Here is a 19,418-nt window from a genome sequence, read left to right as displayed (position 1 = left end):
TTCAAGAAGATAATGCATCTTGCCATAGAGCAAAAACTGTGAAAACATTCCTTGCAAAAAGACATATAGGGTCAATTTCATGACATAGGGTCAATGTCAACAAGCAGATGTGATTTGATGCAGGTGTTAGTTTTGGGGATGGAAATTTACAGGGTGATTCCATAATTTATTCCTCAGAATTGAGTGAGTCCATATTTTTTCCTCTGCTTGGTCTAAAATGTAACCGTTACTGACTGCCACAATCTTTTTTTCTTGATTTCTTATAGTGTTTCTTAAAGCCAGAAAGTTGCCATTTGAAATTACTTTAGTTTTGTGTCATGTCTGTGATCTGCTTTTTTTCTACAAAATTAAACAACAGAATGAACATCCTCTGAGGCCGGTGATTCCATAATTTTTGCCAGGGGTTGTATATTAAGGCATGGAAGACTCCACTGAATTTTGGAGGTGATTTGGATCTGGATTCTGGATCATGATTTTCCTTTATATAGGCTTTGAATAATTACATCAAAACTACTTCACAGATTCTCACCAAATTTTCACCACAGATAGATATTAAGGCATGGAAGACTTCACTGAATTTTGGAGGTGATCCGGATCTGGATTGACAGACGTCAGAAATCTTGGATCGTTCATGTTTGACATGCGATGTGGTGTGAATTACATATCAACTACAAAAGCTAAACAAGAGAATCTGGTGAAAATCTGTGTTACATTGGTACATGTTATATGGTAAAAATTAGAAGAACATTTTGTCCTTTCCCTAATATCCACCCTGTTGGCATGACCTCTTTCAGAAGCCCTATGCTGGGATCCTATCCTGGCCCATAGTAGATCTAAGGTAGTCTTCTCAGAAATCATCAAAACTACTATGCTGAGAGTCTTTTGAGTCTTCTCAAGCATGATAATGACCTCTCTGCTGAATAAGATGTGGCAGGTATAGTTGCCAGCGGGACAGCAGACGCTCACCGGGACATGCTTACTGTACTCACCGCCCTCCGCAAAAACTGACTACAGAGGTAAACTACTTCCACACAACCATGATCATGAAGCTTAAGGCTAAATGATAATCATAATTCATATGCACACTTATGAATACAAGTTTATCATTATGTTTACTCTTGTTCTTTGTATTTTTGAATATATAGAATTTTTTATTTTCCTCACCCCAAATGTCCAAATATCCCAACCCATCTGCCCAAATTTTAGTGGTGCACCAAATCCGGGGGGCCGTTGCCCCCGATGCCCCCGCCTCCTACGGCTGTGGAGATCAGACATATGAGACCTGCTAAATATCGGTTCTTGTTCATCAGAACAGACTGCAAAACAGGGAAACTTCCACTTCTCCACCTTTGCACAGGTGATAGAAATGAATAAAAAATATTTTTTTTGCAAGATTTTCAAGATTTTTTTTTTTTTTAGAAAGCTGGATGGGCTCAGAACAAAATGAGACTGTCTTCTGCTTTGGTACCAGTTTCAGAAATTGGGGGATATACAGCTGAATTTTCAGTAAAAATGCAAAGTTCTTCAGATTTTCTGGAATTATGAGAGAATCACACACAAACACTTGCAATTGTTTATTGCGGCATTGGGAGTAGATGTTTCATTTAAAGGGAACCAATAAAATACATGCTTTGTAGACTTTACGAAGGCGTTTGACTACAGTACCGATCTGGGACTCAAAAGCCACGGTTATTAAAAAAGCAATTTACAGCATTTTACAGCAGTAATAAGGGATATTTCGGACTGTTTAACATGTAGAATGTTGCGAAATTCGGGACGAGCCAGAAGACCAGCTTGTTCTTGACCAGACGGTGGCGATAGTGCTCTGATCAGACGGATTTTCGACAGTCACTGTTCACCCAGAAGAAGACGTGGTGCTGTGTCATGTGTGTTGGTTAGCAAGCTGCTTTTAGCGCTTTAAAGATCCTAACAAGTGGGGTTAAATAAAGTAAAAAGAAAAAAGTCAAATCAGAACCACAGAAAAGGTGAGAAATGCCCAAAAAAGTAAAAGAAGCAGCAGAGTGGGTGGACAGCGAGGTATCTGCGACAGCAGGTAAGTTAGCCGGTGAGCTAATGTGGAAACTTTGAAGTGTCGAAGCCTTTACGTCAGTCAGCGTTTTGAAACCCGCTGTGTTCAAGTTATTACACAGTTTAATGTTAGCATTATATACTGCAATTATCAATGACTGGTTCATGTCACATTTTTCTAAACCCTGTATCAAAAGTAATTTGTGAAAGTGGTGCCGAACCTGGTTTCTAGTGGCGTTGTGAACCCTGTGCCGAACTCTGTTTCTAATCGCGTTGTGAACCTTGTGCCGAACCCAGTGTCGCCGACCGAACGGTTCTCTCTAAAAACTGGTCCGCCCTGCCTTCACTGCGCACGTCTGATTTCGGATCACAGCAGCATGTCAGAGTCTGAATCAGCCAAAGCACTCAAACAGAATAATGCGATTATTAACCATCAGATGACAAGGTAAAACCTCTGAAATTAATTTAAAGTCAGTTTTAAGCAGAAACTAGGCGATAATGGGTGAGTCACTACTGAGCTCTGAAATGATGTACCAGCACGTCACTCAGATGTGCTGCTGTGGCGCTCTAATTGGTCCCTTGTCTTATTATGAAATAATGTTGAATTTATGTGGAAATGATTGTTGTAGAAAAGCTTCAAATAACGGTCTGAGATAGATGATGACTGGATTGCAGTGTTAAGTAGAAACGAGGTGATAATCAGTGAACCGCAGCTGACGCTCAGAAATGACGCTGCTGGCTCTCCGAAAATGACGCATGGGCAGTGAAGGCAGGGTAGACCGATTATTTTTTTTTGGGGGGGGGGCGTTCAGTTGGCGACACCGGGTTGAGCACAGGGTTCACAACGTGATTAGAAACCGGGTTCGGCACAGGGTTCACAACGTGACTGCAAACCAGGCGTCGCGGTCTGATCAACCCTCCCAGACTTCATTGCGCATGCTTCATGTCAGAGTGTCAGCAACAATAATCTTTGTTACTGAGAATGCGCATGCGCAACCTGGTTGATTCAATATTAAGTTAGTTTCCAGTTTTAAGCACTGCAGAGGCTGCTGGGTACATTCAAAGTTCAAGTCATACAAACTGCGCATTCACAGGATCACAAAGTAAACGCATGAAAAATAAAATGCAAAATAAAATCCCAAACACGGTCATCATCTTTATCAAAAGCAGTAAATCGCAGTGTTAATAGTCACAGTTTATCTCTGTATTATATTTATAAGCTGTTACAGGTTCACCTGTGTTGCGTTCGTAAGCATTACACAAACCAAAACAAATGCATGAACAGTGTTGCCAACTCCCCAGTGAGAAAAGTAGCTATTGGCTGTCCTAAAAGTTGCTAAATGTTGTCATTGGCTAATTTGCATATTGTGATGTCATAACAGATGCAAGGGGAAAAAATGTTGTGGGAGAGGTCATTAATACATTATCAACCTTTTAATATTGTTTGGTAAATTCCATATTTAGGTGATTCTTAGACTACGGGCACTTATTATGTCCTTTGATCATATTGTATGAAAAACAGAAAAAAGGGGAAATTTCACACTTTTATAGTTATCTTTACAATGAAAGTGTGTTAAGAAATTTGTTCTAGTAGTCTATGATGACTTTCACCTTTTTTCAGCATCATTATATGCAAATATTGCCCTTTTGTGCTTGTCCCACACCCAGACTTTTGATCTTCAGTGATAAAAATGAATGGTAAAGAAACGTTTTTTTCTAATGTTTTAAAATATCTCTGAATAAAATATCAGTAAAATAATCAAAACATAATTGGGGTATTCAATGTCATACAACTGTTGTGATTTTTTTTAAACAAAATGTAGTTGACTGGGAACAAATTTTGGCCCTGGCATTTTTCCTCTGGACCAGCCCACTATTGGCCCAACGAATCCACCCCCAAACACGCACACCCACCCGTCCATACCAAACTCCCAATGAACAAATACTATACACCTAAACACCATGAACACACACCTAAACACACACTTTCACTGTCATTTCACCTTGATCATAGTACAAAATGGAAGCAAAAGCACACAGGTGGAAAAAAGCTTTTTGTGTGTGTGTGTGTGTGTGTGTGTGTGTGTGTGTGTGTGTGTGTGTGTGTGTGTGTGTGTGTGTGTGTGTGTGTGTGTGTGTGAGACAGAGAAAATTAAGGTAATATTTTGCATGAACATTACTGAGTGGAATAGAGGCAAAAAAGAAGCTTGAAAAACTTAAATTGAATAATTTGACTAACTAATAACACCAAAACCTTTAAATTAAATTGGTTAAAATTAACAGTGTAGAGGACAAAGCAAATTAAGTATACAAAACCACTTAATTAAATGCGTTGCTAAACTTGGGTTTGTCTGACTATAAGTGTCTTGTGTGTACTCAGTGGCTGAGTTAGAATTTCTTTAAAAAACATGCCAATTGCTATTTTAGGGTTTTGTTTTGTTTTGAAACTGAGCAAATAATTTGTTTTAAAGTGTGGAATACTCCAAAGAGTATTTCACTTCTGTGAACTGATCCTCATAACGTGTAAAGTGAAATCAAAATGCCAGCATGGCTGCAGCTTTGAACACTGTTACAAACAGCCCCGGCCTCCCCTATTACCATTATAACTGTTCTGCTGTCCCAATAAAGATCACAGCTTTGACCCCTAAAACAAACAAAAAAAAAAAATCACTCATTCGTTTTATCTTAAATTTTCACCCTCGTTTCCACACCAGGAGCAACATTTGGGAATAAATCCGAGCAGCAGGGAGAGCACGAATCGCAGAGAGGTCCAGGTGCCGAGGACTCAGTCCATTCACAGGGGCGCAGTGTTGCCAGATATGAAATATGAAACTATCGTACCAAAACCTCAAAATTATCGTATTTTGGGAGAAATGATTGTACACAAACAAAATGCATACAACGTAGCTATTTTAGCGTTTTTTTTCTTTTTTAATTTCCAAAGAATTTTATGTCACATTTTTTAAACAGTAATTATAGTAATGGGGAAACTAGAATGCACTACTAGAAAGATTTTTTTTTTTTTTTTTTCCTGTGAAGGGACACAAACGTGTTAATTACCAGACTAGAAAGAGTCGAAATCAACCTCGAGGTGGCTGTCGTCATCCGATGCCATGGCCACTTGTGCATATTTTGTTCAACACAGAAAAAATGTTGACACCTCCATAAGGAACTTGAACTTTTTTTATTTTTCTTGTCTATCTCTTTGCTCTTGTGTTTTGTTCATTTGTTATTGCATTTGTTGAAATAAAGTTTCAAAAAAAAAAAAAAGGTGTTGGTTGGGGAATCTTCCTGTCACGGCAGAGATTGGATGGGAACTCATTACTTTGTATGGAGAGGGAGCGGGCTTTCAAATGACGTTGTTCCGGGTGGCCAAAGCCAGCAGCAGCCCTGTGTGTGGTGTGTCTTTGATGCCGCCTGAGTGCAACACCTGCAAAATGATTCTTGGGTGTCAGAGAAAGATGCGTGTTTGGGCAACCAACTGAAATTATCGTACATTTTGGATTTTTTCCCATTATTGATCGTACAGAGGGTAAAACTATCGTACAAATACTATTATTACTAATTACTAATAATTATCGTACATCTGGCAACACTGCAGGGGCGGGAGCGGCCACCTGCTCTTCCTGCAGTCTGATTGGCCACCCTGTATGCTTCTCCAATTGTCATTGGCTGTTGGTCATGTCAATCATTGTGCTCGATGTAAGTCACCGTGTGATCAAACGGAAACAAAACTGAAACCTAGAATAAGACTGCGCCGTGTATGAAACACTACAGAACTTTTATTTTGACACAAATTCAGGACGTGGTTCTGCAGCTGCGCCGATTAAATGCTGTAGCTTCACCGATCACGGAATTTCCTCGTGTTGACAGCAGCGCGCGGTTCAAGAACACTGTATTTCCATAATCTCTATAAATATGGGAGAGCTGGCCCACGCACGTGAAAACGTGCAGCGGCCCACCGGGTAAATGCCCAAAATCACAGATTATCAGTCCGAGTAGGGTCCCACACTATTGCCGTAATTTCCACCACAACACTGTAGTGTCCGTAAACAGTTTGTATGAAAGATTGTTTGGGTAGTTTCTATGGAGATAAACAGTGACATCAGAGCACATGTATATAGCGCCAAATCACAACAAACAGTTGCCCCAAGGCGCTTTATATTCTAAGGCAATGGTGTGGTGGAAATTACATTTACAAGGCCAATAGTGCCTGTAGTTAATCACAAATGGGTGATTCTTTAATGTGTGTGTGGGACAACTACATTTTGTTTAAAAAAAAAAAAATCACAACAGTTGTATGACATTGAATACCCCAATTATGTTTTGATTATTTTACTGATATTTTATTCAGAGATATTTTAAAACATTAGAAAAAACGTTTCTTTACCATTCATAAGTCTGGGTGTGGGACAAGCACAAAACGGCAATATTTGCATATAATGATGCTGAAAAAAGGTGAAAGTCATCATAGACTACTAGAACAAATTTCTTAACACACTTTCATTGTAAAGATAACTATAAAAGTGTGAAATTTCCCCCTTTTTTTCTGTTTTTCATACAATATGATCAAAGGACATAATAAGTGCCCGTAGTCTAAGAATCACCCAAATACAGAGTACTGAAATGGAATTTACACAGACTTCTGGCTGACATTGAACAATATACAGTGGCTTGAAAAAGTATTCAGCCCCTTGGTATTTCATGCATTTTAATTTGTTTATGGCATTTCACATACCAAAAGTAGATCAGGCTTCTCAATATAAAAATTTATAAAATTATCTTCCTTAGACTCAAAGTGAAAGTAAATCTCTACAAGTTGATGTAAATTAATTAAAAATAGCAAAGCCAAGATGATGAGTTGCATAAGTAATCAGCCCCTTGGTATAATACCTGTAAATAATCAGTTCAATTGCCAGTTTTCTTCAGACAAGTCAGAGGATTGCTACATGAACATTTCCAAGTCACTGAATATGTCTTGAACTTTATTTACATCAGTTATGAAGAAATACAAACACTATGGCACGCTATGGTAAATCTGTGTGGAGTAGACAGTTCTCAAAAACTGAGTGACTGTACAAGAAGGAGAAGAGTGAGGAAAGCCACCAAGACACCCAGACAACTCAGAAGTTACAGGCTTCTGTGGCTGTGATTGGAGAAATTGTGCACAGTGCATGTTTTGCATTTTGTGTCCCCAGTTATACAGCTTCTTGATGAAGGGGTCCAGAGGAGGGTTTTCTTTCACCAAAACATTAAATCTAGGTTTGCATCTCAGATGTACCTTCTGACAGATTGTAGCTGAAGTTTCAGGTCTTCTTTTTAATAAAACCCTCCTCTATACCACTTCATCATGAAGCTGTATAACGCGTGAAGCGTGCCAAAGGCATGCGATGCGTGTCACCTGGGGTGTCCAGGGGCATGCTACTGTGGAGGTACTGAAATTACACTTTTTCATAAATTGCTTATCTCCTGTGTGGGTGGTAAAATACAAATTTCAGTAGTTTTAGATGCATTGAAAGCAAGAATAATAGACAAACAAATTACACTTATGTTGTAATATCAAAGTTCTTTTTTGTATTTTTCTGTCTGTTAAGAAAATAACAATGAAAAGTTTAAAAACACATTAATATTTGATGGACATAGCATTTGCTCTCTGCTTTAAAAATGACACACTGTACCTTTAGTCCAGTAAAAGTCCAGGCAGAGTTTTTCTGTCATGTTGACAGTTTAGCTTTTTTTTTTTTTTTCTCAACATTTTTGAGTGGAATTTCATACTTTTTAAAAAAAAACAACAACAAAAAAACCAATATAACCCCTAATTGTTTTGTTTGAACAAGAGCTAAATCTGGACTGATTTGATTGTCAAATCAGAATCAAATTTATTGCCAAGTAAGTTCTCACATACAAGTAATTTGATCGGGTGTCATTGGTGCATAAACAACAATAATAAAAAGAAAATGAAAAATAAATAATTCTGGAAGAATTAAAGGAGTAAATTTGCTCTTTTAATGATGAAATCATGGATAAAAAACTTTCTGAATCAGTTTTTCACACTTTACTATTTCACTGAGGCTGTGTGGTGAAGATGATGTTTATTAAAATTGCTTCGCTGCTTTTTACAACGTGTAGCATCTGTTCACACTTTTTCCTCCCTCTCTCTCTCTCTCTGTAAGGGAATGAAAGACTCTTCACTATCGCACCATATTTGAGCAAACATGAAGGCTTTCAACTGTAAAATAAAGCCTATAAATGAATTTCTGGAGCTATGCAAGCAGAAGGAGCTCTTTTTATCTGAAGACTTTGATGGAGGGTTTTTTCCCCCACTGTGCTCTCTGAGCTGCAGCCTGCCGGCAGGGGAGAGAAAGTGGGAAGTTCAGCACAAACAGCCTGGCTGGATTTTAGAAAACTACCTGAGAGCAGGGCAGAGTGCAACGACACAGTCAGAACACTGATGGCACGGCGCTGTTGTTCCGTTGTCGGGATAACCCTGTGTTACCATGTTTTCTGATTGTCCACTGTGTGGAGAGTGGTGGGAAAAAAACGACGCTTTCTTGCAAGGTGCAAGACAAGACGTGATGTAAATAAGAAAACAAAAAGGCGGCGGTCAGGTATTTTTGTTCCGAGCGATGAAAATAAAGAGTTTGAACATTTTAAACCAAAAAAAAAAAAAAATGGCACTTGTCCGGTCGGACAACGATTGCTTGTCCGATCACATTTTACACTTGTCCCGGACAATCGGAGAAGCGTTAATGTCGATGGTGGGTGGCTCTTAGAGGCATATTAAGTGGCTAACAAGGCTCATCTCTGAGTGTGGAGCTACATTCAAGAAGTTCAAAATTTAGTGAAAATAGGGTAGGCGGTTTGTGTACGAGGTACTGTGAAGATGAATGAGGATGTTAGAGGCACATTATCCGAGTACCTGGAGGCTGTGAGGACAGGACAACAGAGCAGGTTCCACTCTGAGAAAGCCCCTGTAGCCTTTCTAACATCTGTTTCCTGCAGTTCCTTAACTCATTGAGTGCCAGCTATTTTCAAAGTTCAGAACATCCCAGTGCCAGGATTTTTTCAGCATTTGAGTGTTTTTTCAAGACCCATAGCAAATTGAGTTCTATGTCCATGTCAACAACAAACATATCAAAAGAAACTTCAGACTTTCCTTTATCATCAGAAAAAAAACGTCTTTGGTGCTGAGCGTTACTATCGGAAAAGACGCGTTTAAGAGCCAATGGCATCGAGTGAGTTAAGAAGAACATCATATACATGGCCAGGGCTTTAGGCTAATGTGCCACACACTCCATGCAGCGTCATCAACCCATCACTACTGGTTTCTAAATACGCTGTGAACTTGGTTTCTAAACGCATTATGAACCCTCCGTTGAACCAGGGGGATCCGGTGTCATGTACTGAGATGACCCCCATACTAGATTTGTATATTTGCTATCTGCGCATGCATAAAAAACAAAGTTTGTTCTGTACTGAGTGTACCCTTTCTGTGGGCGTAAAGAACTGAGAGCTGGTTTCAAGTTATGGAGAAAAATAACTCTTCATTTAACTTTTCATTTGATTTAAACCCTGTCCAGACAAAAGAATTGCTGAATGATTCCAAAGAAGCAATATCATTACAAGATGAGATCAGAATGTATTCACATTAAACCTGATTTTGGTCCGCACGCAGAAAGGGTAAACTCAGTACAGAACACAATTCCTGATAATGAATATCCAAATCTGGTACGGGGTAATCTCAGCATGCAACACTGATCATATCACCCCACATTTATCTGCCCTCTGCCGTCGACCAGGTCGCCCCTCTCAGGTTATTTGTTTATTCATTTATTTTTAAGAGTGATGTGACTCCTATATTAGTTTTTTCTTTTCACTAAATTCTGTGTGTTGTACAGATTTGCAACAACCAAAAACCTGTTTCTGTACTCTTCATCTTGACCTACCAGCACAGGCTCTCATGCTTTTCTAAACTAATGCTCCATTTCCTCCAACAGAAAAGGCTGTGAAAAAGGGCAAGGCTGATAAAAAGGGCAAAAAGAGTGTAAGTGCAAACAGTCCTCCATTTATTTATTTTTCACTCATTCATGCATTAATTCATATCCAGATAATTTTGTTTCATGTGTAACTGGTAGTTTGAGTCTCACTGGATTTTTGTCCTCTAGTTCTTTGAGGAGCTTTCCACAGACAGCAAAGCTCAGAAGGAGGCTGAGGTGGGCGTGAACCCACAAGGAGGGAAGCAGGTAATCTGATTTCTTGGTACACAACGTCAAGGTGATAATGCTGAGATTAAAACAGCAGAAATGAACTAAACAGACACGGTTATCCAGTAAAACCATCTCGGTCTTTCCATTCTGTCTCCTGATGTCATAGCTGCCATCTCCTTTTTTGAATTTATGTATGAATCAAATACAAACAAAACAGGAACTGTACAAAAATCCCGAAATAGCTGCATACATGAAAGTAAAAATAAAAGAACATAAGGGGATATTGCATATCTTTTATAATGTCCTGGATACTATTATTAACTGATAGGTCAGCATTGGGATGTTTCATGATACACTTCCTGGTTACCTTTACCTCCTTAATTTACCAATTAAATTAATCTCTGATGTACCTCATTATCCTTAACTTTTATAATATCCTGGATACTCAGTTATTAATAATAATTGGGTATCTACTTTACAAAAAAAGAGACGCCATTGTCTCCTTCGGGGAGGTGGTGGCATAATGGTTTGCATGTGATTTAAATGGTTTTATTTTGCCATCTGATGGTTAACCCTCTGGGGTTGACGCCATTGTATACGGCGGCTAAGACCAAGCTTTACTAAATTATAAATAACTTTTGAATGATATGAGATAGAAACTTACTTTTTTTTTGCTGAAAAGTTAACTACGCAGACTTTCGAGCCAGCCATCAGCCATCTTTGTACGCCTCATAGAAGCTGTGTGATGACGTGCGCAATGCTCAATCGGAATTGGTTCCCTGTCACATGGTTTTCCAAAAATCCAATTGTAGGGCAGATTTACCTCACGTGAAAAGCCAAAGATTATTTTCAGGAGTAATGTGTTACTAGTTGGCCCGTTTGAATAGCCCCCTGGGTGCTCCAATGAGTACATACTATTAGTACATACTCGGTGTGCCCTGCGCCATTACGCATAGCGAAAGTGAGCAGACGGAGAGCCTCTGATGACAATCTCACGTGCTCAAACAAAGTGTGTAACTATCAGGATTGCTCCACTAGTTTGCATGTGAATGTTGCTGGATAACTCTGTTGCTTTCTCTGGGTAAAGCACTGTTTACCATATCAATGGACAACAAAATGCATAGACCAGTTTGTATATATTGTTCAAAATGTGCATTTGTGTTTATTGTTTGAACCTTTTTGTTGTACATACTTTCACACAAGACCTCAAATTACCTTTATAAAGTGTCAAAACAGTTGTTTTATTATAGTTTGCTGTGTGCTTTGAAAACATGTGTGGAAAATTTATTTTTCGCTTTATTTTTTCCTTGCCTATTTTTGATTGTAAACCTTTATTACACTTATAAAACACACACACACACAAAATATATATATATATATACACTCAACAAAAATATAAACGCAACACTTTTGGTTTTGCTCCCATTTTGTATGAGATGAACTCAAAGATCTAAAACTTTTTCCACATATACAATATCACCATTTCTCTCAAATATTGTTCACAAACCAGTCTAAATCTGTGATAGTGAGCACTTCTCCTTTGCTGAGATAATCCATCCCACCTCACAGGTGTGCCATACCAAGATGCTGATTAGACACCATGATTGGTGTGCCTTAGACTGCCCACAATAAAAGGCCACTCTGAAAGGTGCAGTTTTATCACACAGCACAATGCCACAGATGTTGCAAGATTTGAGGGAGCGTGCAATTGGCATGCTGACAGCAGGAATGTCAACCAGAGCTGTTGCTCGTGTATTGAATGTTCATTTCTCTACCATAAGCCGTCTCCAAAGGCGTTTCAGAGAATTTGGCAGTACATCCAACCAGCCTCACAACCGCAGACCACGTGTAACCATACCAGCCCAGGACCTCCACATCCAGCATGTTCACCTCCAAGATCGTCTGAGACCAGCCACTCGGACAGCTGCTGAAACAATCGGTTTGCATAACCAAAGAATTTCTGCACAAACTGTCAGAAACCGTCTCAGGGAAGCTCATCTGCATGCTCGTCGTCCTCATCGGGGTCTCGACCTGACTCCAGTTCGTCGTCGTAACCGACTTGAGTGGGCAAATGCTCACATTCGCTGGCGTTTGGCATGTTGGAGAGGTGTTCTCTTCACGGATGATGTGAAGGAGATGTGTTGCACTGCATGAGGCAAATGGTGGTCACACCAGATACTGACTGGTATCCCCCCAATAAAACAAAACTGCACCTTTCAGAGTGGCCTTTTATTGTGGGCAGTCTAAGGCACACCTGTGCACTAATCATGGTGTCTAATCAGCATCTTGATATGGCACACCTGTGAGGTGGGATGGATTATCTAAGCAAAGGAGAAGTGCTCACTATCACAGATTTCGACTGGTTTGTGAACAATAGTTGAGGGAAATGGTGATATTGTGTATGTGGAAAAAGTTTTAGATCTTTGAGTTCATCTCATACAAAATGGGAGCAAAACCAAAAGTGTTGCATTTATATTTTTGTTGAGTATATATGAAAGCACAGGTTGTCCTGAAAAAAAGAGACATAAAACCTGATTGTGGGATGCAGGGAGAGCTGTTAATAATAAAACATTTATGCCAGGCGAGTGATCTGTCCAAAAAATGCCCTCGGACCCCAGAGGGTTAATAATCACATTATTCCCTTTGATCAGTTTGGCTGTAGGGTGTCAGTCTCAGACGCGCCGGGTTTCATTAATCTCAGGAAATTTTTAGGACTTTCTGTAATTTATTATTAAATAATTGCTCCTCCCAAGCTCGGTCACTCGGGAAGAGCTCAGACTCGAGCCACTGCTCCTTCACGTCGAAAGGAGCCAGTTGAGGTGGCTCGGGCATCTTTTCCGGATGCCCCCTGGACGCCTCACTAGAGAGGTGATCCAGGCACGTTCCATCGGGAGGAGGCCCCGGGGAAGACCCAGGACACGCTGGGTCTAGGGGGACTATGTGTCTCGGCTGGCTTGGTGAAATTTTCACCATGGAGAGATATTAAACCATGGAAGACTCCATTAAATATTGGAGGTGATCCAGATTCTGGATCAAGTTTCACTTTATATAGGCTTTGAAGGATTATGGCAAAACTACTGATGGATTTCAACAAAATTTTCAACACAGATACATATTAGGCCATGGAAGACTTCATTAAATTTTGCAAAAAATTATTTACTTTTCACACACAACAACACAGATGGTGGCAGAAGACATCAAACGCAAGGCACGTTTCACTCATGATCACAACATAACTTTTCACAAAACTAACTACATTACTTGAACCATAAAAACTAGGGGTGTAACAATACACAAAAATCACGGTTCGGTACGTACCTCGGTTTTGAGGTCATGGTTCGTTTCATTTTCAGTACAGTATGGGAACAAAATGCAAAACCTAAATTTGCTTGTTGTTTAAACCAACGATTTATTTTAAAATGATACAAACAGGAAAATAAAATAATTGCAAAGTGCTGCCTGGTAATAAGTTCAATAAAAATGTTCTCAAATAAACAACAAATGTATGAAATATTATAAAAAATAAATTCCTAGTAAACAGCTTTTAACAAAACCTTTCCACAAGTAAAGCACAGCACAACGGTTCCAGCATGAAGCCCTGTTCAGTTTTATTCAACCTTCATATTTTTTTGCCAGACAAATTAACTTGTCCAAAACTGTCACACTCTATAAGGATTTTTTTTTTAAGAGAATAATGTTAAAGAATCCCTTTACTTTTGTACAGTTTATTTTATTTTCCATCTCTTTATATTACCCGTTTGTTTATTTAAAAATATATATTAACAAACATTAAAGTTTTGAAAACAAAAATATTATGGGAGAGGCAAAAAAGTGAGGAAAATCACCTGCAAAAATATTTAGAACCTCAAATAAACTTGATTCTAGGTTTGTTTGTTTATTTATTTTGCCATTAAAATTGACCATCACTTATTAAAATAACTTCTCAAGACCAGGGCTTCTCAACATCTGGGGACTAATCACAGTGCAGCAAACGAGGTCAGTAGGCTGAGCAAGTCAAGTGAGGAGGATTGTAGATATCCCTCCGCTCAGCGCTTTACAGGCTGCTGCGGTGAGTGGAGGGGGAGACCGGCTGCTGCTCGGTGACAACAGAGATTTTCACTTTCAGTCGCCAAACATAAAAAAAGTCTCCAGTAACGACAGGAAAAGTAGCTAGATTTGTCACAAGACGCCTTTGAGAAAATAAGTCGTCAAGAGGGTTTGGAAAGTTACCAGATTTAGTGAGAAATTCGCCAAGTTGGCAATACTGAATGTAAACACACTCAACGTGAACTCACTCGTGCATAGTCCTATACCGAACCAAATGTCCTGTACCGAAACTGTTTAATACAAATACATGTATCGTTACACCCTTAATAAAAACACAACAAATTTATAATGCGAAAAACACTGCTAAACTAACATGTACTACAACAATAATAATAATTACAAAACCAAACCCCGAACTCCCATAAGGCCTACTTCAAAAATAATGAAGCCTAACTGCTGATTTGCATTGCATTTGTCATGAACAAGCCATTATTTTATTTAGCACCATCCAGATTTATCTGTGAGTTGCCTATAGACTCTTTAACAGCTACTGAAAATTTCATGGAAAAATTCCAGAGATTCCAGAATTATGCACGAAATTTACTCCAAAAATAGCACTTTTTTTCATCAATTTTGTGTGACATTGATATTTAGCATTATCATTTAAAGTTGGATGTTAAAGAAATAACCTTGTATTTTGTCAGTTTGTTTTTGTCCTTCATACTAACACACGGTAATACATTTTTGTAAAGGTAGAAATGTCATTTCCTAGAAAAACATGTTTCTAAAGCAAGGTGAAACTGTCACAAGACGCTGAGAATAAGTCCTTGATTTATTTGTGTCTAAACCTTAGCTATATCTCCTACTCTGCGTCAATAGAATAATTATATTACTTGTTCAATAATACCAGGAACTAATGGACAGAATTAACTAGAACTAAGAAGTGGTGCAAATTATTGGTTGAAATAAAAGGATTAATAAATGGAATAGTTTTGACTGTTGAATGCTTGGTTTGCAGAGTAAATCTCAATGTTGACGTACATTGGATTCTATGACATGTGACATATGTTACCCTGTAACGTGACAATTAACCATGACCCATGGTGCAAACTATTCCTTTTTAAAACCCTATTAACTCAACCAATAATTTGCATCACATTTAACAAAAATTGGAGGAACTTTAACTTTTGACCCCTGTACAAAGTGAAACTGACCTTTCTTACCATTCTTGCTGTTTTTACCCCATAACTCCATAACATTCAGTCATAGATAGCCCAAACTAAACCTTTTTGGAATCTTTGTGATGAAACACATAATGTGGTATAGCTTTCAATATGAATTGAGCATCTTCATTGACCCCTACCTTGCCTCATATTGGATTTTCAAGTGGCCAGCACTTTTTCTCAAACACTGATTTATGTAGAACATTCATACGAAATCTGATGCTTGCATAACCATGTGAACAATTCTGCTCCACTAACTGCACTGTTATTAAAATGTAAACAAAGAGAGTTTGTCAAAGCAACAACCTCTGCCAGCTTTTAAGAACTCATTTCTATCAAACCTCCATTTGAAACTCTTCTTTTCAGCCTCAGAAAAAGAAGAAAGACCGGCGGAAAGGAAAAAGTGCTGATGAAGGAGATGATGATGTGATGTTGAGGCTGAAAAACCTGTCTGTGCAAGCAAGCGACGAGGAAGATGACTCGGGTCAGCTGTTTGTCGCTCTGAATAAACATCTGAGTTTATTATTGAATTTCTGAAGTCCTCTTCAAATGAAATTTGTTTTTCCACAGGCAGTGTTCCCAACAAAGGAAGTAAGAAGAATAAGGTAAAGTAGTATGTTGCCCGTGGGGATCCACTGACTCTAGATTGAGTAGTGTTTATAAAATAGGTAGCTGACATTTTTCAAGGGTGGTAATAAATTATGCAATGTGTCTATAATGAGTTGGAATGGTGTGCAATTCCAGAATGTTTTTATACTCAACAAAAATATAAACGCAACACTTTTGGTTTTGCTCCCATTTTGTATGAGATGAACTCAAAGATCTAAAACTTTTTCCACATACACAATATCACCATTTCCCTCAAATATTGTTCACAAACCAATCTAAATCTGTGATAGTGAGCACTTCTCCTTTGCTGAGATAATCCATCCCACCTCACAGGTGTGCCTTAGACTGCCCACAATAAAAGGCCACTCTGAAAGGTGCAGTTTTGTTTTATTGGGCGGGGGGATACCAGTCAGTATCTGGTGTGACCACCATTTGCCTCATGCAGTGCAACACATCTCCTTCGCATAGAGTTGATCAGGTTGTCAATTGTGGCCTGTGGAATGTTGGTCCACTCCTCTTCAATGGCTGTGCAAAGTTGCAACGACAAACTGGAGTCAGGTCGAGACCCCAATGAGGACGACGAGCATGCAGATGAGCTTCCCTGAGAAGGTTTCTGACAGTTTGTGCAGAAATTCTTTGGTTATGCACACCGATTGTTTCAGCAGCTGTCCGAGTGGCTGGTCTCAGACGATCTTGGAGGTGAACATGCTGGATGTGGAGGTCCTAGGCTGGTGTGGTTACACGTGGTCTGCAGTTGTGAGGCTGGTTGGATGTACTGCCAAATTCTCTGAAACACCTTTGGAGACAGCTTATGGTAGAGAAATGAACATTCAATACACGACCAACAGCTCTGGTTGACATTCCTGCTGTCAGCATGCCAATTGCACGCTCCCTCAAATCTTGCGACATCTGTGGCATTGTGCTGTGTGATAAAACTGCACCTTTCAGAGTGGCCTTTTATTGTGGGCAGTCTAAGGCACACCTGTGCACTAATCATGGTGTCTAATCAGCATCTTGCTATGGCACACCTGTGAGGTGGGATGGATTATCTCAGCAAAGAAGTGCTCACTATCACAGATTTAGACTGGTTTGTGAACAATATTTGAGGGAAATGGTGATATTGTGTATGTGGAAAAAGTTTTAGATCTTTGAGTTCATCTCATACAAAATGGGAGCAAAAATAAAAGTGTTGCGTTTATATTTTTGTTGAGCCTCAACTGTTTTTAGAAGAAGAACTCAACCCTTTTATTCCGTTAAACACACAATTTTTTTTTAATGATAATTTACTGTCATAATATATTTATAAATTGTTTAGGTTCTTGTTATCATATACACACTATTAATATCATCATTAATTTCTAATAATAATAATTATTATTTTACTTTATTATTACTTCTGTTTTTTTTTTTCATTTGATTTTTAAATGGACCACAATGGAAATAACTGTTTTCACTTTCTTGTGTCATCCATGTATGTTTAACATATTTACAATTATATTATGTACTTAAATTGAGCTTACTAAATAAAATCATGCACGCGGCAGCGCCTCATTCATTATCGTCTCAGTTACCACAGGCATCAGACGATTCTGTCTGCATGCAATGAAATTATCCCATGAGCCACAAAGAAAACAAAATAAAATAATTTTAAAAGTACTCAGTTTTGCAGAGATGTTGTGTAACACTGTGCATGCGCTTGATGTCGTGCTCGTCAATAATTGCGTGTTCCACCTTCTGAAAAAAGTATTTACGGTACGTGTTTGTGTATGTTACCGGTATGTATTTAATTAAAAGTTTAAAAAAACATTCTGTATAACATCTTTCTGTGTAAATATGCCATGTTTCAACATGGACACCTGCGGCTTATAGACAAGTGCGGCCTATATATGTATAATTCTTTAGTTTTTCTTTTTAAAATTGGTGGCTGTGGCTTACTCCCACGAACACGACGGTGGTCCTGGTCGTGGAACAGCCAACCAGCTCTTTACTCTCACAAGGATCCTGGAGGGTGCCTGGGTGTATGCCCACCCAGGCTACATGTGTTTTGTGGACTTGGAGAAGGCATATGTTCAGGTACCCCGGGAGATACTGTGGTAGGTGCTGCGGGAGTATGGGTCTCTTCTCACGGCCAGTCAAGCCAATCTCTGTACTCACAAAGCGAGAGCTGTGTTCAGGTAAGTCAGGCAGTAAGTCGGACTCGTTTCCAGTGGGGGTTGGCCTCCGCCAGGGCTGCGCCTTGTCACCAGTCCTGTTTGTGACAATCATGTGACAGGATATCAAGGCGTAGTCGGGGGGAGGAGGGTTTCCGGTTTGGTGGGCTCTGGGTCTCATCACTGCTTTTTGCAGATGATGTGGTCCTGTTGGCTTCATCGGCTGGTGACCTCCAACACTCACTGGATTGGTTCGCAGCCGAGTGTGAAGTAGCTGGGATGAGGATCATCACCTCTAAATCTGAGGCCATGGTTCTCAGCGGGAAACGATGGATTGTCTACTCCGGGTAGGGAATGCGGCCTTGCCCCAAGTGAAGGAGTTCAAGTGAGGGGACGATGGAGCGTGAGATTGGCCGGAGAATCGGTGCAGCAGGGGTGGTATTGCATTCGATCTACCGTATTGTTGTGATGGCAAGGGAGCTGAGCCATAAGGCAAAGCTCTCGATCTACTCGTCAGTCTTTGTTCCTACTCTCACCTATGGTCATGAGGGTTGGGTCATGACTGGAAGAACTAGATCGCAGGTACAAGCGGCCGCAACGGGCTTCCTCAGGAGGATGGCTGGTGTCTCCCTTAGAGATAGGGTGAGAAGTTTAGTTATCCATGGGGAGCTCGGAGTGGAGTCGCTGCTCCTTCTTGTTGAAAGGAGCCAGCTGAGGTGGTTCGGGCATCTGGTAAGGATGCCTCCTGGGCGCCTCCATAGGGAGGTGTTCCAGGCACGTCCATCTTGGAGGAGACCCCGGGGAAGACCCAGGACTAGGTGGAGAGATTATATCTCCACACTGACCTGGGAACGCCTCTGGATCCCCCAGTCAGAGGTAGTCGATATGGCCCGGGAAAGGGAAGTCTGGGGTCCCCTGCTGGAGCTGTTGCTCCTGCGACCCGAACCCGGAAAAGCGGTTGAAGATGAGATGATGAGATTGCTGGCTGTGGCGTTCAATAGTCCGGCAATAACAGTAGTTCTATCAACTGGATGAGTGAGAGGATGATTGCGAGGCATTGTAAAGCGCTTGCTGCATAAGATGGAAAAATACTATGTAAATGAATTCCATTTACAATTTCCATCTATGTTAAAATTGGACTATTAAAGTGTCTC

The 19,418-nt window shown here is 39.7% G+C and overlaps 1 protein-coding gene across 1 annotated transcript in view; it reads left to right on the top strand.

The window, feature by feature from the left end:
• Positions 1-1,841: 1,841 nt before the first annotated feature.
• Positions 1,842-19,418, top strand: part of abcf1 (ATP-binding cassette, sub-family F (GCN20), member 1) — a 100,398-nt gene continuing 82,821 nt past the window's right edge. The window contains exons 1-5 of the mRNA XM_034160527.1: positions 1,842-2,053; positions 10,026-10,072; positions 10,194-10,271; positions 15,872-15,989; positions 16,076-16,110. Coding sequence (XP_034016418.1) covers positions 1,993-2,053; positions 10,026-10,072; positions 10,194-10,271; positions 15,872-15,989; positions 16,076-16,110 — 339 coding nt within the window. The 5' untranslated portion in view covers positions 1,842-1,992. The remainder of the gene's footprint in view (positions 2,054-10,025; positions 10,073-10,193; positions 10,272-15,871; positions 15,990-16,075; positions 16,111-19,418) is intronic.

The sequence above is a fragment of the Thalassophryne amazonica genome, chromosome 20 (assembly GCF_902500255.1).
Source record: "Thalassophryne amazonica chromosome 20, fThaAma1.1, whole genome shotgun sequence".
Classification (NCBI taxonomy): Eukaryota; Metazoa; Chordata; class Actinopteri; order Batrachoidiformes; family Batrachoididae; genus Thalassophryne; species Thalassophryne amazonica.
Note: the sequence above shows the minus strand (reverse complement) of the source record. Positions and strands in the feature narration are given on the sequence as shown.